Source organism: Pecten maximus, chromosome 7 (assembly GCF_902652985.1).
Source record: "Pecten maximus chromosome 7, xPecMax1.1, whole genome shotgun sequence".
In the NCBI taxonomy this organism is placed as follows: Eukaryota; Metazoa; Mollusca; class Bivalvia; order Pectinida; family Pectinidae; genus Pecten; species Pecten maximus.
In genome coordinates this window covers 19821792-19847378 of record NC_047021.1, presented here as the reverse complement: position 1 = coordinate 19847378, position 25587 = coordinate 19821792, and the positions used below count along the sequence as shown (strand labels likewise).

Genomic DNA, 25587 nt, shown 5'->3' with positions numbered 1-25587 from the left:
TCCTTCTCCCTGGGGTCGAACAGCTCGTGTTTTGCTAAAGCCCCTCGTCTAGGATGAAGCTCCTCGCAGCAGAACTTGCAATATGACGTTTGACATTGTTTACATGACCTGACGGCTTTTCTAGGCGGAATGGTCTCACAGGCATCGCAAGGCACAGACAGAATATTGATCTTCTCTGAGGCAAAGTTCAGCACGATGCTAGCGATCAGATAGTTCTTTGGTAGGCCAGCGATGCCCTTCTCATCCAGTGTCGCAACCTGTCTACATTCGGGACACTCCAACACACGTCTCTTCTTTTTCTGGTTTTCAGCTTGGTTATTAGCTCTTTGTGTGTCGGAATGCTTTCTGTTGACCAGGTCGTTCAGGCATTGGCGGCAGTAGGTGTGGGCACATGGGAGGTTGACAGGGTCCCGGAATAAGTCCAGGCAAACCGGACAAGTCAGTAACGACTCGTCCATAGCATCCTAAATCATCGACCGGTTAAAAATATACGCCGCGTTCATGCTACAACCAGCATCGGAGATGTCGTCAATAAACAATAAATCTCTAAGGAGACGACGGTGTTGTGACGTCATAATAGATTTGGTGTCATAATGCCATGTGATCAAAGAATTCGTGTCTATTGCGTCAAACTGATTGGCAGTAACCTGATACCTGATACCTCTTCTTCGACATCACTGGTTAGCTGATATCAGCTAATTCTGACGCATCTTGTAGGAATAACTCACTGTTATCCGGTTGCGCATCATAAAAACTTTGGTAAAACTTAAAAGGTACTTTGTGCCAATGTCTATTTAGACGATTTTTAAAAACATTAAGAGTGGGGGCTTCTACTACTGTACTAGGGAGTAAATTCCATGAATCCACCACTCGTCCACTAAAAATTCCCTGTGTGAATGTCGTTCTGCTCTGTTTTTTATATAGTTTTTTTGATGAAAAACACTGATGATTTCCAAACAGCCGTAATTTTGTGTTATATTTCATTTTCAATTGTCACTGTCTCCACCTGCTAGGGCTCGAAATAATCGAGCTCAATATTGTGGCTAGTATTTTCCAGGGTAACAACATAAAATAATATATTACCATGGTAACAACATAACATAATAACATTATAATAGAACTGAGGACACAATATAGCTAGTCAATATAGAATATCCTACATGTTATGTAATTGAACCGGACTCGTTCATCCTCCTGCGAAGTTATTATATTTGGCGCCCAATTAACTATACCAACGGACGGTGGTATACAGGGGGCCGCGGTGGCCTCCACCTCCACCTCTGGGTTGCGAGTTCGAAACCTACGTGGGACAGTTGCCAGGTACTGACTGTAGGCCGGTGTTTTTTTCTCCGGGTACTCCGGCTTTCCTCCACCTCCAAAACCTGGCACATCCTTAAATGACCCTGGCTGTTAATAGGACGTTAAACAAAAACAATCCAAAACCAAACCAAGTATACAGTCCTGTATATGAAAGAGGAAGAAGAGAGCTGCATGACGGGGATGAACCAAGGTGGCCACGTGAATAGGTCGAATGGTGATATAGATATCCGACTAGAGTTTGTAGGTCCGGATTTGAGGCCCGATGCATTCCCTTTCTTTTATTTCAAACATTATATATAATAATGTTGTATATTGTAAACTCTAACTGATTTTAGAAATATACATGTATATATATTGTTTTAAGGTCATTAACTATAATTGTTCAATAATAATTCAATCACGTCGTGTAAACATTGCATCGCAATGTATTTTTAAATAAATGATTGTTTTGGGTTTTCTATCAATAGCTAAGTTCATTTGAGGAACCGTCTCCCTTTTGTGTGAGAAGTATGTGTGTGATGAGAGGGTGCATCTATTGGTGGGAGGCTTTGGTATATTAATATTTGTCTCCTTAAAAATAAAATAAATGTGATATCTAGCGTGGAAATGGTGCTGACTGTATAGTGTTACCTCACTGGAACATGCTGCCGAAGACGCCCAGCAGGACACCCAACCTGGTTATTATACTGATAAGGGGCGAATTAGTCGCAATGCTGAGCGTTACAAAGCAGGAGTACAAACCTAGCATTTTAGAGTTTCTGATATTTGTCTGCCAGGGAACACCTGTAAGCGATTAAAAAGCGATTAAACAATTTCCTATCTCTCACATACCGAAGGTTAATAGGAAAATTACAAAATTATTTATAATTTCGACGACGAAAAACCAACATCTGTTGTTTTTTCGCATTAATACCAGATATCAAGATATCGAGAGGGCACAGCGAAAACTGAGGAAACATCTCTTTCACCTAATAATTTAACATACTTTTCCCATTATATGCACCGTAACAAAAATGTGACACCGCCTTTTTTTCTCAATTGATGATAGAGTTGCTAATATTTAAAAAATGTAACGCGCAATTTATACAAATATTATCAGAAGAATGAGCAAATAATTATCAATAGACTACATAAATATGAAATTTCAATAAATTCCATTGAAAAAAGAAACCCAAAAATTTCATTGAAAATTTGTCAAATGCATTAAATATATAGTAAATATTTGGCACGTCATTAGAACTGTTGGTAAAATATAGGCCTAAAATGTGTGTGGTTTTGATTCAATTTAAAATCAAAAAGGGTTTTTGAAATAAACCTAGACAAATGCTGGAAAGTTAGGAACTCTCTCTATATATACAAGTGTATATATCTCTATATATACAAGTGTATATAATTATGTAATGTGAAAGCAATCATTATTGTACAATATATGCATTGTAATCACGTGGAGATGTAGAGGCATTCAAGGTGTACAGGTATCGTACATGTACATGTTTAGTCAGAGAGCCAGCTACAATTAAAGTATATGTAGTCTACTTCATAGCGTGCAATGTCCATAGCTAGTTCAATGCAAAAAATAGTCCCGTGATAGTTTTTTTTATGCGTGTGAAGTATGTACGTCCCTATAAAATGGTGATGCAATCTAACAGGATGATAAGAAATCGTCCTACAGGCCTACTGTACATGATGAAATTGATCCGAAACGTATAAAGGGAGGTAACCCTATGAAAAATAATCTGTAAAAGCATACCGCGCATGCGTTTCAGAAAAGGAAGCACGTTGTCTACTACAACGATATGGCTGCTGTCGACGTTTCACTGTTTACCGGCATCGGTCTCAGTGAGCAGAAAGCGAAGGAAACGATTAAAAATGAACAAGTATCACAGCTTCTCAAACTTGCAATAGAACAGGTTTGTACTCATTTTTCATTCCTTACAAAACAGTGTCCAAACTTGGTAATCGTCAAAGCGAAAGTCAGATTTGTTCAATGATGCAATCTTCAGTGTTGATAAACTTCCTTCACTTCTTTACAGCTGTTGTAAACTATGTAGGCCTAGACTCTGAACAGCTCATTATTTCATGTCGGATGGGAACTGTTTGGTTTGAACACGATTGTGTTCTGTGAACAAGCATAGTACTGGTGATATTGTGTTAAAAGTAGAAAGTGTACTGTACAGGAACAACATTTAAGCTGATATTGATAAGTTAATTAACTAGCTCATGACATTCGGTACGACGAATCACCGAAACGGACCGAATCGGACCGAAACGGACCGAATCGGACCGAAACGGAACCGAAACGGATCCGAAAAGGATCGATTAAAAACTTAAAAGCGAAGAAACGTATAACATATATGTTTATTTTTAATTGTAAGTGACGAGACATGTATAACGTTACATCAGAGATAATATACTAACTAGAATATAGACGTCTAGTTTCATATACGCACGGTATGTTCAACCGAATCGGACCGAAATAGAATCAATAAGAATCAAAAGAAACAAGGTGTAATTGTTCACGTGTATTTTTTATAACAATTTGAAAAAAAAAAAGAAAAAAAAGATATATTTGAACAACACCAAAAATGCATATGTAGTTGTCATGCCAACAACAAAAATACATGTAATTCCAATACAGTATTCGCCTATAAATCATGTCTGCAATATATGACTACTGTGACAAATGTATATTCCATATGAAAAATAGAAATAAAAGAAAATTACGAATGTTTTATAATTACATAATACGTAAGTATTAACGAGTGAGCTTTTCTTTAGATTTTGTACATTATATCAATTGAAATGGTCTAATTCTGTTAGAATACTATGCAATTTAAAAGAATTAGACCATTTCAATTGATTTGAAGTACGAATTATATAAGAAAATCGACATGACAAATTCGTCTACAAACACGCCCTACAAATACAGGGAAGTGGTTTAAAAAGTATTGAGACACACAAACTATCAACTATATAATCAATACATGTTGACTAATTTGCATTGATTGTTTTATGATTTTTATGGCGGTTTTGAAAAGCTCCGGTAGATATTTTCAGCTCTTTCATATGATATTTAGATGCCTTCCCATGCTTAATTTTCTTGAAGAAGATGAAATGCTTGCACTGAAAAAAAATGTCATGTTTTCTTTTACTTCTTTATTCTTACTAATAATGCCGTCCCGTTGTTCTTAGTTTAAATTGTATTTTATTCGTGATTCGATACAACATGTAGTACAGCAACATAAATGAAAATGATCGGATTCAGAAACAAGTACAGTGTACTTATATTAATCTGTCTCCATAAGTTGTAACATATTGGCAAAATGACGGTACTGACAAAGTGGACTACATTATTTAATACAGGTAGTGAGGGGGTGCGGGGAATCAATTAACCATATTTTGAAACATTTAGTAGATTGGAAGTCAAAGCCGTTAGTTGATTTTGTAGAATCTGTACATTCTCTGATACAAGTGCAATACAAAGATCTCAGGAGAGCCATCATGTGTACGGGACAGTATAGACTGACTGAACAGTTAGGACGATACAGGACAGACAAAATTAGATGGGCATCACTGACCGCTGACCAGAAAGACAGACTGGTAAACAAAGTCAAGCGCGGTCTGATGAGGGAGGGGGTAGCAACATCTACAGACGGACAATTGAAGTGTAGACTACCTAAAACACTGGGGAAAAAACCGGGACAAAGAAAACGACACAAGACAGAACGGACAGTGACAGTAGCTCAAAAGAAAATGAGAACTCAGTACCCGTAGAAACACTCGCAGCTTCTCACCTCGTCAGGTGCACTGTTTTACAGTGAAAGATCTGTGTTTTGATCTATTGTGCAACAATACCTACACTAATGTTCAAGTTCTTTATTGATTTCCGATTCTTTAGAAAAATTCACAGCTTCTCACCTCGTCAGGTGCACTGTTTTACAGTGAAAGATCTGTGTTTTGATCTATTGTGCAACAATACCTACACTAATGTTCAAGTTCTTTATTGATTTCCGATTCTTTAGAAAAATTCACAGCTTCTCACCTCGTCAGGTGCACTGTTTTACAGTGAAAGATCTGTGTTTTGATCTATTGTGCAACAATACCTACACTAATGTTCAAGTTCTTTATTGATTTCCGATTCTTTAGAAAAATTCACAGCTTCTCACCTCGTCAGGTGCACTGTTTTACAGTGAAAGATCTGTGTTTTGATCTATTGTGCAACAATACCTACACTAATGTTCAAGTTCTTTATTGATTTCCGATTCATCAGTATCATATACATGTACATACATTGTAATATATAAATTTTACATAACATTGACATCAGACAAAACACACGATGTAAGAAATATTGTCAATATTTTCTGTTTGCCATATATAGCCTAGGCCTATTATATATAATTCGTTCTTGATATTTAATACCCATTTGTTATTATGCTCTAACATGTCTTTATAACATGATCTTAAAATACAATTATCAGTGTTTATTTCTTTTATCCAATATTTAAAAATTCTTCATTTCCTTAATAATGTCAATGGATATCTACCTAGCTCTAAATAAACCATAGCATTACAAGTATTTTTCCGTACACCGAGTAATTGTAAACTAATTCTCATATCGTCATTTGCACTGTTATACAGTACATGGTCTGTGCAATTTTTTTAAAGTTATTTTGAAAAAAATAGTCACGCACACATCATATCTCAATTATTGATATTTCAAATATATGTGTAATTTATATAGCCTAGATTTTAAATGTCTTAATATAAAACAATAATTAATTAATGCAATAAATAAAATAAAATGGGGCTTAAGAAAGCAGGGTCCGCGATCCCAAGCCCTGGGTGCACGCAATGTGTAGCTGATGCTTTCACAACATGTACATATATACAAATTCCAATATTTACAATTTTATTTATTTATACATAATTATGTTATACATTTTTTATAAATTTTAGATACATGTACATGTTTTTTGTATACACTATTCATACCATATTTATATTGTTGCATTTTTGTTGACTTTTTATATTAAAACGTTACACTTTTGAGTTGCTTTCTTTGTCTTCTTTCCATTATGTATCAAACAAAACTGATACGGCCAACAGAAATGTTTTATACTGTAACTGTTCTGTTTCATTATGTCAATAATGATCTACAAATAACCATTTGTTTAACAGCGTGTACCGTGTTTTTTTACACTACATTTCTATTTTCTCGCTACAAAAAAATAAATATGAAAAGACAGTTGCACTATTGTCGCCAGCAATGAATGCTATTATTTATATAATCATAATTTCTTAACGATTAATGAACATGAAGACAGGAGTTTGATAAAGAATCATATTGGTATTAAGGGATATGGTAGCAAGATAGATTAGCACAACATGAACACCCAACCTACATTCTTGTTTCTGTTAGTAAATTAGTAAGAAGTTATGATAGAAAATTACATTATGAATATCAAATAAATTGAACAAAATGTTGCTGGTCATAATCATCAAGTTCTGACGATTAATGTGCACGAGGTCGCAAAGTAATTTATATGGTTACAATATATATATATATATATATGAAAACGCAAAGTATACTTTTATTCCCGTTCCAGTTTGATTATAAATAATATAAGAGGTATTTCATTCTTATAAAATGACATTTATTGGCTATTCATCCCTATTGATAGATCCGTTTCGGTTCCGTTTCGGTCCGATTCGGTCCGTTTCGGTCCGATTCGGTCCGTTTCGGTCCGTTTCGGTGATTCGTCGCACCCATGACATTTAGTAAGAAATTGTATGGTTAATAGAGAGCTTGTCTAGAGACCATAACTTGTTACAGTATAAAGACAAAACATAGAACTAAATAATACATACCACATATAGATTATTTAGTTCTCTAGTTGATGTTTATTTTTTTGTTTGTTTTTAATATTTTTAATGTTTACATTTTCTGAATTGACCATATTAGGAGGTTATATAATTAAGGAGGTTAACTGTTCCATTTGTCCTTACTGCCTTACAGTTGCAGAAGGAATTAATGCCTTTTAGATATTGAAATTACCATTTGTTGAAGATTTAAAATTTTGACCACATTCTTGTCTCATTTTCGCATGTGCATGTTATCATGGTTAACATTGTTTCGATCTCTCCATAATTTTTTAGAGCGTGATCATACCTTCCCTTTGGAATCTGATCATATCTGCACTAGTTCAACTTCAATGGTATTCTAGTGGATTACTTCATAAATGAAATCAACTACATACATATTAATAACATACTTGTGTACATATTGGTTGTATATAATTTATATGGATGACTTTTGGGTAAAATTCAAAACACATATATGTGATCAGGAATATTCTAGGTATGGAATATTAATATTGTAAGATCAATTTATAAATTGTGAATGTGTAATAATCTATTTATTTGTTAACAATTTCAAACTGTATTTCTCACAGGCCAAAAGAAGTGGGCTGTCAACTGTGGACAAGGATGTTGGCAAACTGCTCTACAATGTGGCCACCCGTCTCAAGAAACAGATTCAGTCTCACCAGGGCCTCCTTGTCGATTATATCGCCATGAAAAAAATCACCACCGAAATTCAGCTCAATGGTTAGTTATACTTTCATCAGGTTCTCTTGAGCAGATAGGGAACTCACTTGGAAAGAAGAGCCTCCAAGAGGCAGAAAATGTAAAATTTTACACCTTTTATAAAACATCAAAATTTTAGATTTTATAATATTTGACTGAAAACTACACCTCTTTTGCTTATTATTTACAAGATTTGTTTGAACAGTTTTTTTTGTTTTTGTTTTTTCGATTTTCTGAAAAATGTGTCAAAACATAAAAACTGTTGAAACAAAAGTTTTTAATTCAATATGTCAATGAACATCTGTCAATATCAAGCATAGATATCTAGCATAGGTATCTAGAATAGGTATATTATATACAAAGACTGACTGGTATACCGTATATAATGAAGCTATTTATTATAACCTCATGAATTTAAAGGTTGACTGGTATTCTGAAAGACAAGCAGGAAATGGCAGACATATAGATCTTATTCAGTGTAATGGTCAGGGCTGCAATAAAGTATCTTCAGTTTCATTTTTGTATGCAAAACTTCTTTAAATACAGAAAGTAGGAGTTGAATTATTATACAATAAATAATAATGTTGACTTTCAGGTTTATATATATGCTAATAACATCAGATATTTACTGGATAGGGTGCACATATGAGATCCAGTGATATTGATTAGTGTTATTTTTATGCTTTGAAAAAGTATGTATAATGATTAAACATAATTTAATGTTTTCAAAACTCAACTGGTATTGAATGTCCTACCTGCTGATGTGTTACATACTGTAAGACAAAAGTTAATATGCAGAATCACAGCATTATGTTTACTGCATGAAATTACTCAAGACAAGAGTGCAGTTTTCAAAAAGTTATACTGTATTTGCTGTGGTGATTTTCCTTTAGGGAGCCAAAATATCATAAACACAGAGACTTTGAGTGGTTTTAATGGAGAGACAATAGAAAGACCTCTAAAAACACACACTGCTGAACATATATTGTTTACACTTTGATGATTTCTGCTTTGTAATTAGCTGCCATGGACTACCTGTTACACAATCCACTTCCTCCTGTGGATACCACACGCCTGGAACAGGAGAGTGGAGTGGGCTTGGCAATCACACCGGAGCAGGTGGAGGAAGCAGTAAGTATGCAACCAGGCTGACACATCACAGTGGTGTATAAATTAATAGATAAATCAAAATAAATAAAATTCTTCAAGAATGATAAGCTTATAAGGAGGTGGATTGGAAACTTGTTGAAAATTGTTTCAAGAATTCAAAATTCTGATGCTCAAAAATATTCTCACCTCATTTTCATAAAAGCAAAAATTTCCTTGGGTGTAATGTTATCATGAACACTAAAAAGCCAAAAAGAGAGTTCTCTCAATACCAAACTATAACCATTAACCTTTGTCTCATAATTTTACTCTATAATCATGCAATAATGTTAGAAAAAATGTTATCCACATTATCTAAAAATGTTTTTTTAAAGAAAGCTTTTTGTTTTGATTAGAATTTTTTTTAATTTTCTTTATTTAAGAATTTATATATATGAATTTGAAAATTTTACCCTGAAGATATCAATTTTTCTTTTTCTTTTATTGGATTACTATCTTTCACTCGTCACAGACTGAAGCAATTGATCTTTTCACCTGCTGTATAATTGATGCACCATTGATACTATGAGTTCCATCAGTTATCCATGTTGCCTTATTTCCTTTAGGTGGAAGAAGTAATAGAGAAGTACAAGTCTGAACTGCTGGAGAAACGCTACAACTTCAGTACAGGGATTCTAATGGGTAATTATAAACAGTCTGTGTAGTTTGGTTTATTGGTTTATTTTGTTTAACATCCTATTAACAGCCAGGGTCATTTAAGGACGTGCCAGGTTTTGGAGGTGAAGGAATGTCGGAATACCCAAACCGGCCTACGGTCAGTACCTGGCAACTGCCCTACGTAGGTTTCGAACTCGCAACCAAGTGGTGGAGGGCTAGTGATAAAGTGTCGGGACACCTTAACCACTCGGCCACCACGGCCCCGTCTGTGTAGTTAGAGTGGCAGCGTGATCCAGAATAGCCTGAGGTCTTTTTATATTAATTACACTTGTGTAAATGCACAATAACCTTCTCACATTTCACATAGACATTTGAGTAGTACTTCATGTTAGATTTCATAGATACATTTAGTTACTTTTTTTCAAAAAAAAATCAAATCATCCATCAATCTAATAAATGGAAATGTACCAGCAACCTAGTAAATATAATGATTTTATTTGTGTGTAATTATAAGACACTAATGGCAAATATGTAGTTCTAGCTCAAACATATTCAGTAAAATTGTACATCAGTACCCATGTGTATATCTCCACTATGGACTAATATTGCCTATGCCATATGATGTTGTTTACATGTACCCTAGCTAGTACACAAGATCTGTAATGGCGTAGACCAAGGCTTTCAATTCTCACTCTCATGTCACTAACATATATTTCAGGTGAGGCAAGAAATAAACTAAAGTTTGCTGATGGAAAAATGATTAAAAATGAAGTGGATATGCAGGTAGGACAAACAAAATTCACAAAATATTAAAGTTATCCCAAAACATTTCATGCATTTTTGGCTCACCTTGACCAAATTGCCAGTGAGCTAATGCCATGGCGCATAATCCCTCATCCATCGCCTGTCTGTCAACTTTTCCTAAAGATCGCTACTAGTCATGAACCTTTTACTGAATGGATTTCGACTGTATTTCACCTAAAACATTCTTGAGTAAAGGGTAAATGGTGGGTCTGGTCCTCAGGGCCCTGAGGGGCAGGGTCCAATAGGGGAAATATACTAAATTCTGAGAATCCTTCTTCTGTTGTAGGAATGAAAGTACATTTTGTATTTGGTCCATATATGGCTTGGGGCATCCTTAGATGAAGGGGACCCAATTTTGTGTAAACAGTGTGTCTGACGTAGGGTTAAAATTAAACCACAAGTCAGCTGGTGAGAAATCTTGGTCAAGGGTCATGGTCAGGGTCAAATTTTGTATTTTTTCACTGGTGAACATTTTGTGATGATATTATGAAACGAAGTTGGTGGGAATTAAACATAGTCAGCTGGGTTAAAGGTCAAAGGTACATTTTGTATCTTTTCACTGAAGAATATTTATGACGAAATTACAAAAAATTAATTAAAAGTCATGATCAACTGACTAAATGTTCATGATAAAGGTCAAGGCTACTGGATCTAGAGGTTAAAGATCAAGGTCAGTGGGTCGACGTTCAAGGCTATTTGGGTCTTAAAGTCAAGGATGAATTTGATCTCTAACAATGGACATGTATTAAATAAAACAAATCAAAGTTTACAAATGAGTAATGTCAAAGTTAACCTCAGTGCTATGGGCAGATGGCTTCTTGATGGTTGTTGGGGATATATAGCCACATATCGGGGATCTTGTTGACCTGTCAGTATTCTTGATTGCTTTTCGTTGTCTTTGGAACCAGAATGCTACATTTAGTTAATACTGAGGGGCTGATCCCAAAATGGGAAAGGTATCTGTAAAATAACGTAGGAACGCTTTGCCATAATTACTTACATGTACTGAAATATCCAGGTGAGCGATACAGGCCTCATGGGCCTATTTGTTGTTTTTCTTTGGTTACATTTGATGAATCAGAATTAATGACTTTCACTAGAAACCTCAGAAAATGTATATATTATTTACTTTTGTTAATTTGTTATCAATGAACAGGAGGTTTTTTAGACAGAGTTCTTGGGGAATCTAATTATCACATCTGAAGATATACATGTAGGCTTGTATTGGTCTTGTAAGCACGAACAAAATTCTCTATTATTTGATTATACTTTCTTATAAAATAACACTCTCTGGTTTCAGGTACTACATTTACTGGGGCCAAAGACTGAAGCAGATAGACAGAAACCAGCCATGAAAAAGGTACCATATAAATTAATGTCGCCTTGTCATGAAAAAGGTACCACATAAATTAATGTCTCCTTGCCATAAATAGGTCGGGGAGAAGTCCTGATAATAGCTATATATAGCTATATAAACAGCATCTTCGCTAGCGAAGGCTTCTGATTACGTTACACTACACGAAGTGTAACATAATCAGAAGCCTTGGCTAGCGAAGATGTATAAACAGTAGCAAATTGAAGCATTTCCGCCAGAAAAGGCATACCTGACAAAAAGCGAGAGTTATGGAAAATTAAAATTTCATCTGTGCATTTTTCTGTGAAATTGCTGTTTTTCAATCTCTATACTAACCGAATGGAAAAAGGGAAGTAACTTGAATAGATCAGAATGATTGTTATCATCTCCAGAGTCGGAAAAAAACAAGAAAAATGTTGCGTTACTCCACTTCCAGTTGCAGCGGCTCTGTTTGGATTGGGAAAATTATGGGAAAGTATATTGTTGTGACGTTCAGATAAATTAGATATTAAGAAATAAGCAAATGAAACAGAAATTGCAATTTTCGTTTACAAAAAAGATGATTTTACAGAAAAATGCACAGGTGACATTTCAATTTTTACACAGTTATCGTAGCAATAAAGGACATGGTCATGTACCTACCGACCATAACTCTCGCTTTTTGTCACATATACCTTTTCTGTCATAAATGCTTTGATTTGCCACTGTTTTTATAGCTATATATAGCTATTATAGTGGAATATGACTATAATAGTGAAATCAGGACTTCTCCCCGACCTGATAAAAAAGGTACCGTATAAATTAAAGTCTCCTTGGTTTAATCACCTGTACAATGTATGGCAATACTGTTATGGTGTCTAGCATACCATGTAGAAATTCTATGTGTAAAAGAGGAAATATTCCTTTTCAAATATCTTAAAATAATTGTCAGCTTCATTGTTACATGTAGTAACAGTGATTACCCCTCAGTACCCGACAGAGGTACTTTTTTTTGTTTTTTTTTCACCAATATAATTTTTTTTTTTCAAGGCTGAAAAGACCAAACAGAATGAAACTCAGGCCAAGGAACCACAGACAGAAACATGTAAGTTATATTGATAAATGATGTCTGATTCCGTGTAAATAAATAAAAGAAAATTAGAAAAACAGTGCTTAATTGATTCTGAGGTCAGGTTGATAATGCATTTAATATAAAATGTAATGTATTTTATTTGAAGCCATTCAGTAAAATAGTAATGTAATGGTGATTCTTTTATATCCCCTATAGTGTTAGTATAATTATATATTATTCAGTCATGAACCCTGATGGATCAGTAAAGAGCTTTATGCAGGTGGCTGGAGAAGCAGTTCACTTCCACAAAGTTGGTAAGTAGCTAGTTGCTGTCAATTTTATGTACTTTAATTGGTGGGTTTTAATTATATTGTTTTTAGTGAAGAGGGAGGTTCCCTTCTAGTTGGTAGAGAGACTGACCAGCAGATCCACATAGGAAACATACTACTCGCTTTCCTCTTACATTTCGTGCCATTGAACACTCTAGGTGTTATATAGAAGAATAAGAGGCTTCAATGGAGATGGAACCTGGGTTGATAAGTGTTTGGGGTTAAACATATTTAAAGAGGGGGAGGTATTGTGGTAGGTTTTGATCGTAAATTATAAATATATAGTGACAGGGTCACCTTCTAGCTTGGCACTAGGGTGAATTTCCCTTTAGTTTAGTAGGAAAAGTGGTGGAGCAAGAGCTTGAAGGTCAACGCTTTGATCACCATTGGAGGTGCACGAATGTTTCTCTTGTTTTTTCTACTTTATATTTATTTTACTCATCATGTTTTCTAAAGCATTCTTTTTCAGGATTTTGTTCAAATAGCACAAGTTATTTATATGGATATACTCTGTTTATATTTACTTCAGCAATATGTTGTTTATACTTACTTCAGCAATATGCTGTTTATATTTACTTCAGCAATATGTTGTTTATATTTACTTCAGCAATATGTTGTTTATATTTACTTCAGCAATATGTTGTTTATATTTACTTCAGCAGTATGTTGTTTATATTTACTTCAGCAGTATGTTGTTTATATTTACTTCAGCAATATATGTTGTTTATATTTACTTCAGCAATATGTTGTTTATATTTACTTCAGCAATATGCTGTTTATATTTACTTAAGCAATATGCCATTTTGTTATGCAGGTTGATAATGTTGTTTAAGACTAAACATAGATACGCCATTTACCATTATCTGAGATTAATATTTCCATGTGACAGGTGAGAATTACAAAACTGATGGCTATGTGATCAATGAACATACAATGGGCCGCCTGAAAAAACATGTGGAGGCTGTCAAGGGAAAGGTACATAAAGTCACCTGTATAAATCCTATTACTGGTTTGTTAGGAAGCATAATCCAATGGTTTAAATGAAATAAAGGTTCTTTGAACATTAAATTTGAACTTTTAGCACACAATGAATGTTAATATATTAGTAATATCCCTTGAACACTTTATAGATCATATCTTTTACATGTACATCAATATTGGTATTCTATGTAAGTTGAATATTGTATGTAGAGACTGATGGTGATTTTCTGATGAAGGTACACTCGAGATTCCCACCGGAACCCAACGGAATTCTCCATATAGGACATGCTAAAGCCATCAACTTCAACTTTGGATTTGCCAAGGTATGATATTGTAATTGAATTGATATTTAAAGATATTGTTTTATGTTTAGTTGAAATAATTTCACATGAGGCTGCTAAATAGAATGTTTAAAATTGATTTCTTTGAAATTAAGCAATATGATATCTACTTATAAAAAAAGTGCCTGCATAAATAGTGTATACAGTTTTTATTTTATGCAAATAAGCGGGTTATTCTAATAAGCGATATGCAAATAAGTGGGCTCCTCTGTATTTATAATCTCTAGGAAATTGCTATTAGGGAGTCTTACTTGAGATGTATTTTTGGTGTTCACTCTTGGAAGAGCTGCCTTTGACACAATTGTAGCACATAATATTGATTACAGACGATGGGTGGCAACACATATCTGCGGTATGATGATACAAACCCAGAGAAAGAAGAAGAGAAATTCTTTACAGCCATATTAGACATGGTTCAGTGGCTAGGTGAGAAGTCGAGCAAATGTTAAATCTGCACATGTAAATTTGTATAGCAAGTCAAGAATTTGGACCTACAAGTAGAAAAAGGAAATATATATGTTAGTTTTACATTATTTACAACATCACTATTAACTGATATGGCTATGCTGATACAAACATGCTCTCAAGACAAATGAATGTCACAGTAAGATATTTTATATCCTGAAGTCGTGAAATTTTGTATACTCATCATGGCTACTAAATATTGACAGGGTACCAGCCCTTCAAGGTGACGCACGCCTCCGACTACTTCCAGGAGTTGTATGATTTTGCCATAGTACTCATCAAGAAAGGGTTTGCCTATGTGTGTCACATGAAGTCTGAGGATATCAAGGGGTTTAACCCACCTGACTCTCCCTGGAGAGATCGACCAAAGGAGGAGTCCCTACAGTTGTTTGAGGTGGGTAATTACTGGTACTGTTGTTACTGTATATTGAATATTAATTGATTTTTTTTATCAAAGTTTAAAAATCACTGGGGAATATTTGAAAATCCTGTCACTGTAGCTTTTTATACATTTTGCCATGGAAAAGATAGCAACTTACACTTTTAACTATTGGTAAAATAATTAAAAGAGAGAAAAAATGTCAAGGTGAAAATATTACACTTTACCATTTTGTATAGTATTTATTTATCTATATAATTTTTTCAATAAAAAATACCAAGATGACTTGAAACATGTAGTATCATTATCATAGTCATGGTTATTTTATGATACCCATTCTCATCCTACATGCAGGATTTCCAATCCCAAAGCATTTGTTATTGCTTAACAAAAAGTATAAATATCCTTTGTATTGTAATACAGCCTTCCTTTACAACCACACAATATGAATTAGGGTAATAAGCTTAACAATTCTGAAAATTAAGTATTGATAATTGCAGGGATCAAACTGCATGTAGTTACCTTGTCAAGACAGGTACAATTTTCTTGAGTGGCACTGATGTTTTTATCTCTCATTAGGACATGAAAGCTGGTAAAATTGGTGAAGGGGAGGCAACTCTCAGGATGAAGCATGTATTAGAAGAGGGGAAGAAAGACCCTGTGGCATATAGGATCAAGTTTACACCTCATCATCGTACTGGGGATAAATGGTAAACATCCTCCTTACTGTAACAACTTTATCAACATAGTTCTCAAATGTTAATGAAAATGAAATAACAACTGTAAAAATCAATAAAAACTGAAAATGTGAAGAAATGAAATAAAAACTGAAAATGTGAAGAAATGAAATAAAAACTCAAAATGTGAAGAAATGAAATAAAAACTGAACTTAGTGTTAAATACATTCATCCCATAACTACGCTTGTTTCATAACTGATATGGCACGTGATAAAATTCGTAGCAGTGTGTTATTGTTTTTGTTTACACACCGCAGTATGTAACCACTTTCTAAGCCTCTGATTGGTCATTTGTGACCCCCAACAAATCTGATTGGCTAACCTCTGGCCTTTGACCATGGACTCTTTTTACTACTCTCACTTATTTTTTTTTTTATTCCGTTCATCTGTCTTCAAAAGATCAACATGGACACGTTTTGTGGATTTGTCGGTGCTCAACATTAGCATAACTGGGTGGAGGGGTGTCCTCATGGAAATGTTGATTAATCTGGGGTTTGAGTCATACGAAATATAATTTGATGATGGTAAAATAGATGACGCACGGAAGCAAGATTATTGCATTGATTAGGCTTATAGGCCTAGCGAACCAAAACTGACACCCCACCTCCCCCTTGATTCTAGATATGCAGTGGACCCCGATAGCCATGAATGAATTATCAAAACAATGAACAAATGTAATACAAAATGGTTAAATCACTGTCTCTAATCGTAGTCATTTGAATGAAACGGTCACAGCATCTAACGTAGGCCTAAGCCTAGAGCTTTCCTTTTAGTTGGGTGTCATTCGGTACGGATATTGTACCAACAGAAAAAAAATCAACGAATAAACACTTTTTTTAATCATTCCACTTACTTTTACTACGAATGCATTTATCCCAAACACAAAAATGTAAAAATCATCTTGGAACATTTGTCTCATGTCGGTAAACTGATGAGATTTCGTGTAAACACACTGACAAACGTAAAACACATATTGCTCAGCACTCCAGCTCGGTTTCCGAACTATTTGTTGAAATGCACGATGTCTTGAATGAATAAATCTCAGAATGGACATTTACCATCACAATAACCAGTAATAGCATACATACGAAATCCAGGAAAGGACCGATAATTGAATCTGACAATGATTAGTCTAATATTCAGCGGTGATGTTCGACTTTGCGATGACGGTGTCGTCGGTATGAGTCGTGCATCTAAAATAGATGATAAGCTTTCGTTCATAACAAACTATATTTTGTCTCGTAGTGATTTGGTTCACAGAATTTAGTCGCTACTTTGGGAGAATTTGAACTTGACAAGCTTACATTTGTAAGTAAAGAAGTTGTGGGATAAACAAGTTCCCCTACTTGTGACGATTGTTTATCATTTTTATCCAACTCTTGTTAGTTATTTTTCTAATTATGAAAGGACACTGATCGCTAAAGCTCGTGTCTTTTCAAAATTAGGAAATTAACTAACTCAAGTTGGATAAAAATGATAAACAATATCCACTCGTTGGGGAACCTCTATATACCACATATATATATCTTGTCCTCCAATTTTAAAAAAATGAAATAAAAAATGAGTAGGCTGTGGTACATAGGTTAAGGTCAAGGTGAGAAGGGCATATAATTGACCACTTTTTATGCCCCTGCTAATAAGTAGGGTTACAAAAGTGTTACCTATGTACATCACACAATGACATCAATTCTAGTATGGTGTACTAGTATGGTGTATTAACTGTCTGGTGTACTAGTATGGTGTATTAACTGTCTGGTGTACTAGTATGGTGTACTAACTGTCTGGTGTACTAGTATGGTGTATTAACTGTCTGGTGTACTAGTATGGTATATTAACTGTCTGGTGTACTAGTATGGTGTATTACTGTCTGGTGTACTAGTATGGTATATTAACTGTCTGGTGTACTAGTATGGTATATTAACTGTCTGGTGTACTAGTATGGTGTGTTAACTGTCTGGTGTACTAGTATGGTATATTAACTGTCTGGTGTACTAGTATGGTGTATTAACTGTCTGGTGTACTAGTATGGTATATTAACTGTCTGGTGTACTAGTATGGTGTATTAACTGTCTGGTGTACTAGTATGGTATATTAACTGTCTGGTGTACTAGTATGGTATATTAACTGTCTGGTGTACTAGTATGGTGTATTAACTGTCTGGTGTACTAGTATGGTGTATTAACTGTCTGGTGTACTAGTATGGTGTATTAACTGTCTGGTGTACTAGTATGGTATATTAACTGTCTGATGTTTATTTACAGGTGTATCTACCCTACGTATGACTTTACACACTGTTTATGTGATTCATTAGAGAACATCACACATTCGCTCTGTACCAAGGAGTTCCAATCAAGGTTTGTAGGCTTATGAGCTAAATGGCAACTAATTAATCTAACGTGTAATCACGTTAAGGGCTATTCCATTAAATATCGATCTACCTGACCCCAGGACTCCACAATAAATCATTTCTGTACATGGTTGGATTGCCTTCCTATTACTTTTATCAAATTTATTTAATAAATTCTAAAGGTGGTACCCCTTAACCAAACCTGGAGTCCTGGGGTGGGGTAGATGTTTTACTGGAAATGCCCTTCAGCTATTTTTTTTATTATAAAGGTTATTTTCATGCTTGTTTCATTATAAAGTTGTAAATGCAATTCATCTGTCATCACTATCTGTTAAACAAAAGTAGACATTCCTCTCCAAGGGAGACAATTCTTTATTTATAGACATGTTTTATGTGCTATTTTAGACGGTCGTCCTATTACTGGTTATGTAACGTGGTGGATGCCTACTGTCCTGTACAGTGGGAGTATGGACGACTCAATCTCAACTACACTGTCGTGTCTAAACGGAAAATAGGAAAACTCATCACAGAAGACATTGTCAGGTAAATCACACATTCTCAGGTAAATCACACATCTGGTTTTGAGTTCAATTTCTTTTGGTGTTATATATAGTTGTGGTTCAGTTCTGTACTGTAAAAAAATCCTGAGTGTGCGTAGTGTCTTGGATTCACTTTTCATATCCTATAAATAGTTTATGGTCGGCTTATACATTTATATGATGTGTTCTCTAGCCAAAAATATTTGCAACATTGAAATTTGCAGTTCAACTTTTGTTAAGGAAACAAGCAAAATTTAATGATGTAAAATATTCTGTTTTTGCTTTAACAGACCTGTATATAGTAACCATTCTGACTATAACTATTATTTCATTTCAATGAATTCATGAGATGGAACAGTCAAATAGATTGAATAACAGGCAGGTAACTATTATTACACACTGGTTTCTATAGTGTCATTGATTTCTTAAGCCTAAGAAATGTCTTTGAACAATTCATTTAAAAACTGTTGGAATGTTCTACAGAGATTGGGATGACCCTCGTCTGTTTACACTGACTGCACTGAGGAGAAGAGGGTTCCCACCCGAGGCTATCAACTACTTCTGTGCCAAGGTATAATCAAAAGACTACATCAGCACCATTTAAATTTTTTTTACAAAAATAACCCACCTTGATTAAGATTCATAGAGGGTCAAGATGTAACATTATTTTCCAAAATGTTTCAAAAATGTGTAATTTTTTATTAATCTGTACAATAAGATTAGGAATTATCCCTTCCTAAAACGTTATTCTGTGAAAATATGCTCTCAATTTAACCTTTCTAAAAGGACATGCTAAAGTGTTTTTTGAGGATTTGTAGATCATCAATATCCATATCAGCTATTCATATCTATAAAACCATTTACAGTCAAACTTCTTTAACTCGAAGTCATCGGGATCGTGAAAAAACTTCGAGTTATCCGAGTCTTCGAGTTATCCAAGTTTCAAGGTAGACGTGTTGGTATATATATTTATATTTTTTTTTAAATCCCTTAACAGAAACACTCCTTTTTGATTTCGATTAATAATCATAACAAAATCGTATATATTATTTATACTTAAAACGATATTTCTAATAAAAACATTATATTTCATGCAATACTGTCCTATCATTTTGAAATCAAGTAGGCGCGTTTACCTTTGATTGGGAGTCGTGTCTGACATGTCAATTCTAAGTGAGTGACAGACGAGAAGATTAGCACACAATTTCAGCACTTTAATATCTATTTAAATCATTTCTATCTGGTACATAAATGATATTATTGTAAAACATCACAAAAAATCAATATACGAAATCGGCGGCAAATAATACATACACAAATGTACCGGCACAGGCCACCTGTTGACAAGTGGAGTAGCAGCCGGAAATACACAGTGCGCAAGTACACATCAATCTTTTACAACAATCACGGAGTTGAGTCACATAAATATGATCCAACAGTTTTAAAACCATAAACTTAAATCACTTATCATAGTTCATTAGAAATGAAGTCCTGGAAGTAATCCAGGCGTTACCTGGCCATGGTGTTATTTCAGATGTGTCGGTAAGTTCCACCTGATCGCACATGGTGACCCGGACAATTTGACAGTGTTGCGAGCTTAGGTATAATTTTTGCACTACTTCATCAAATGGCTTATGTACGTGCTGTTTGTCAACATCAATACTGTTGGATCTTAATAAAGACGGGTTTTACAGTAACAATAGTCAAGTATGTTTAGTGTAATTTAATAACAAACCGAAACGAAAACGGGATATTTCCCATGCCCCAAATTGTAAACAATTTACCGAGATGTACGTTAAGTATTTTGTTTACACATTTTGTTTAAAAATGAAAATAATGTTTTCAACTTCGAGATAACCGGTACACTTAACATAGGTTTTATAATATCGGAACCATCATTTTACGAATTATCCGAGTTCGAATTATCTGAGTTTTTATTACTAAGAAGGATTTTGGCTGGGACCGGAGTAATACTTTGAGTTAAATGGGGTCTTCGAGTTATCTGAGTTCGAGTTAATGAAGTTTGACTGTATTTATGATAAGAAGTTACAAGACAAAAGATTAAGATACACAGTGTTATAATCATATTTACAAAATATTCTCTGCAAAGTGTATGGGAACTTATGGATGGCTTTGTATATTGTTGAAATGCTGATGGTGATTTTGTTGTATATTTTAGGTGGGTGTCACCATGTCCCAGACAACTCTCCATCCGTCCATGTTGGATGCCTGTGTCCGTGAAGTGCTCAATGTGACCGCTCCCAGGTGAGAAACGGCATCCCGACCTGATCAAGAACATCATTTACAAACATAACTGTATTTATCGTGTAACTAACCTGTTATCAGCGGTATAATGCCTATTACATTAAATTTGTTATGAACCAATATCTAATTTAATACTATGATAGGAATGTACAAAATTTATCATTTTGTCATTTATCTTAGTAAATTTGCATCATTATGATGAAACTTTTCATTCATATATGCTAAACTCAGGTTAGTAGTACATGACAACTACACTCTAGTATATACAAGTAAAGTTCATACCAATAGGTCATCAGCAGAATTACTAGCACATACCTGAACGAAAACATTTTCAGCTAAGGGCTGTTTAGTATATACACTGTATACCACAGAACCACAGAAAAAAGAAATTCTATGCTTGTTGGGTGTGGGAGAAAATCTTAATGTATGGAACTGTTTTAATTAAGTTGTTCATTAAGCCTGGAGTCCTCTGTTTTTTTTGTTTTTTTTTTTTAGATATTTAGCAGGAATACACCTAAAGAAGTAAATGTATACATATGATATCAATTAATGATTATTATTATTGTCAGTAAATATGTATTTCTTATTCACTACCTTGTTCAACTGATGATTAACTCTCCACAGGGCTATGGCCGTGTTAGACCCACTCAAAGTCACGATAACTAATCTCAGTGATGCCCCTAAGGAAGTTAGTGTCCCCAACTTCCCAGCTGATGAAGGAAAGGGTTCACATAAAGTGCCTTTTGGAGCCACAGTATTTATAGAGAGGGACGACTTCAGAGAGGTAGGTTTGGTTGATGGAGGCAAAATTCAGAGAATTCAGCTTTGTGTATATTATTGTGTTATTCTGGTAAATACTAGCTGCAATATACTGCTCAGCTAAAGAGTATTCCTCATTAGTTCAATCACTTTGAGTGGAATACTAGTAAGCCAGAGGTTCTGGGTTCGATCCCCAGCAGAGGCATGGAGTTAATAAACGATGACCTTTCTGGCATTGCTGCCACTTTAGTCTCTTGGGAATTTTTCTTAGAACCTCAACAAGTTATTTCCTAGAGAGGTTTTGAGTAATATTAATTAATACTAGCCACAATATATCGCCTCGCTGGAAATAATGTCTCTTTAAATCAGCTGTTAGAGCTCAATTGGTTGATTATAAGACTAATAAATCAGATGTCCCAGGCTATTTACTCTGGTGGAGGCATTGAACTTAATCTACTTAATAATAATTACCTCTGTTACATAATTATATGTATAGAGAGGGACAAATTCAACTAGAGTTAGGCTGTGTTTATAATGGGACAAATTCAACTAGAGTTAGGCTGTGTATATAGTGGGACAAATTCAACTAGAGTTAGGCTGTGTTTATAGTGGGACAAATTCAACTAGAGTTAGGCTGTGTTTATAGTGGGACAAATTCAACTAGAGTTAGGCTGTGTTATAGTGGGACAAATTCAACTAGAGTCAGGCTGTGTTATAGTGGGACAAATTCAACTAGAGTTAGGCTGTGTTATAGTGGGACAAATTCAACTAGAGTTAGGCTGTGTTTATAGTGGGACAAATTCAACTAGAGTTAGGCTGTGTTTATAGTGGGACAAATTCAACTAGAGTTAGGCTGTGTGTTATAGTGGGACAAATTCAACTAGAGTTAGGCTGTGTTTATAGTGGGACAAATTCAACTAGAGTTAGGCTGTGTTATAGTGGGACAAATTCAACTAGATTTAGGCTGTGTTTATAGTGGGACAAATTCAACTAGAGTTAGACTGTGTTTATAGTGGGACAAATTCAACTGGAGTTAGGCTGTGTTATAGTGGGACAAATTCAACTAGAGTTAGGCTGTGTTATAGTGGGACAAATTCAACTAGAGTTAGGCTGTGTTATAGTGGGACAAATGTCAGGGAACTCAGCTTGTGTATATTATTGTGTTATTCTGGTAAATACTAGCTGCAATATACTGCTCAGCTAAAGAGTATTCCTCTTTAGCTCAATCACTTTGAGTGGAATACTAGTAAGCCAGAGGTTCTGGGTTCGATCCCCAGCAGAGGCATGGAGTTAATAAACGATGACCTTTCTGACATTGCTGCCACTTTAGTCTCTTCGGAATTTTTCTTAGAACCTCAACAAGTTATTTCCTAGAGAGGTTTTGAGTAATATTAATTAATACTAGCCACAATATATCACCTCGCTGGAAATCATGTCTCTTTTATTCAGCTGTTAGAGCTCAATTGGTTGATTATAAGACTAATAAACCAGATGTGCCAGGCTATTTACTCTGGTGGAGGCATTGAACTTAATCTACTTAATATTAATAAATGTTATAGTGGGACAAATTCAACTAGAGTTAGGCTGTGTTATAGTGGGACAAATTCAACTATAATTAGGCTTTGTTTATATAGAGACCAAATCAGTAGAGTGAGTTTTATATTTTTCATGAAAAAGAAATTCCTAAATCTGTAATAACATTATTTTTCAATTGTTTGTTTCAGAAAGCAGATAAAAATTACAAAAGATTTTCTGCTGACCAGCCAGTAGGACTTCGTCATGCCGGCTTTGTTATAGCAGTAGAAAAAGTTATAAAGGTAAAAGTTTCCAAAGATAACATAGGCACAAAAACCTGTTCTTGTTTGTACCAGTGTTTGATAAGTAATACTTTGTTGCTAAAGGTCAATATCATATCCCCTCATAGTTAAACTTCTGCAGATAACAGTATTTTGTATGTTTTAACAATAACATGTCAAGTTATGAAATGTAGATGTACAAATAATTTTCATAAATATCTTGTTTTAAGTATTTTAAGTATTTTAAATTCATGTCATGTCCAAGTTTATTTATAACTTCTGAAATTTGTCTTGCTAATCCAGGCAGTAGTTTAGAAGGTCAATCTAATTAAAATAAGATTTGTAATTTCCACTCCTCTATGATACTCTGCAAGTGAAATTTTAATTTGATTGTGTAGAAGACAAGTTTATAATTGTCTACAGAAAATTGTCTCATTATAATCCATTTTTTCTCTGAATCTATCCACATTGGTCTGGAAGAGAAATGATACATTATCTGGACTACACTGTAAATATCAATCAAGTATTACATAAATGATTTCTATCTTTGCTTTAGATACATGTTTTTGGTATTTTTCATAAAACAGGATGATGATGGGAATATAAGCGAGTTATTAGCCACCTGTAAACGGTCGACAGAGACGGACAAGCCTAAAGGTTTTATCCACTGGGTGTGTGAACCTCTTGTTTGTGAAGTCAGGTTGTATGAAATTCTGTAAGTATTATAAAGTTTCATTATACTGAGACCAGTTTGTCATGTCTTATCTAAGATTTAAAATAGAATTCGGATATGATGATTTAAAATTTTCTGAATTATCGAAATATCTGACAAGGACATTCCCAAGATAGGATTTTTCTGTGAAATGATGTGAATGTGATACGAATCACTCATAAAATGCTACCTCCTGAGAAAGAGATTTCCAATCGAACATCAGAAAAACAACAGACCAACGTATCAGATGGAAACATAAAGGGGAGGTAATTCCACTTGATGTGATAAAAAAATTGACAATAATGTGTATTATTTTATTTTCAGGGTAAGGAAATGATTTCATTCTCCATAATCTAATATTTGTCATAATCTTTCACTGCATGACAGGTTAAATGATTCCATTCATGACAAAGTAGTTTTATTGAGAGAAAAAAAATTGGAATTTCCATAATTTGATGAAATAAAGACACCCCAAAAATAGAATTCTTACTTGTAGGTAAAATTTATCAACTGAAATAATATTCTCCCTTTCAACACTAAACATTAACAGAGAATTGTGGCATTTTTTTCATCCAGATTTTGAAATAATCACTTTCTTGAAAATTGCATTATCCCCCAAAAGTGTAAATATAGAGAAAATTATATTAGCATGGAAAGTCAAAGTTATTTTTTTTGCGACAAAGCCAATGGTGGCACAAAGATCATTCATGTCAATCTTCATGACAATTCGTTCATTATTACCTGACAGTGCTATATCCCCTTAAAAAAAAAAAAAAAAATCACAGCTTCTTATTTAGGTTTGCCTCCCCTGAACCAAGTGTGCTGTAAAAAGATTGATATGGTTAGGAGTTTCTTCCCCTGAACCATCTTCTCTGGAAACCAATTTTATGACTGTATATATGAATTTTTTTGCAGATTTAACCATAAAAATCCTGAGGATAAGAATGTTGTCCCTGGTGGATTTGTAACTGATGTCAACAAGGTAATGTCCTCTTAATTCTCTGTCTTAACTTAAATACTGATCACATAACTGGCGTTTTTGCTATATATGTCATA

At 34.4% G+C, this 25587-nt stretch overlaps 1 protein-coding gene across 1 annotated transcript in view; it reads left to right on the top strand.

Moving 5' to 3' along the window:
- Nucleotides 1-3099: 3099 nt before the first annotated feature.
- LOC117331831 (glutamine--tRNA ligase-like) overlaps nt 3100-25587 on the top strand; it is a 48363-nt gene continuing 25875 nt past the window's right edge. The window contains exons 1-21 of the mRNA XM_033890754.1: nt 3100-3230; nt 7776-7929; nt 8930-9039; nt 9621-9696; nt 10391-10455; nt 11777-11836; nt 12860-12914; nt 13124-13195; nt 14100-14185; nt 14428-14514; nt 14859-14958; nt 15204-15391; nt 15956-16086; nt 18375-18467; nt 18866-19003; nt 19483-19570; nt 21179-21264; nt 21889-22048; nt 23748-23840; nt 24407-24534; nt 25447-25513. Of these exons, the coding sequence (XP_033746645.1) occupies nt 3117-3230; nt 7776-7929; nt 8930-9039; nt 9621-9696; nt 10391-10455; nt 11777-11836; nt 12860-12914; nt 13124-13195; nt 14100-14185; nt 14428-14514; nt 14859-14958; nt 15204-15391; nt 15956-16086; nt 18375-18467; nt 18866-19003; nt 19483-19570; nt 21179-21264; nt 21889-22048; nt 23748-23840; nt 24407-24534; nt 25447-25513 (2151 nt within the window). The 5' untranslated portion in view covers nt 3100-3116. The remainder of the gene's footprint in view (nt 3231-7775; nt 7930-8929; nt 9040-9620; nt 9697-10390; nt 10456-11776; nt 11837-12859; nt 12915-13123; nt 13196-14099; nt 14186-14427; nt 14515-14858; nt 14959-15203; nt 15392-15955; nt 16087-18374; nt 18468-18865; nt 19004-19482; nt 19571-21178; nt 21265-21888; nt 22049-23747; nt 23841-24406; nt 24535-25446; nt 25514-25587) is intronic.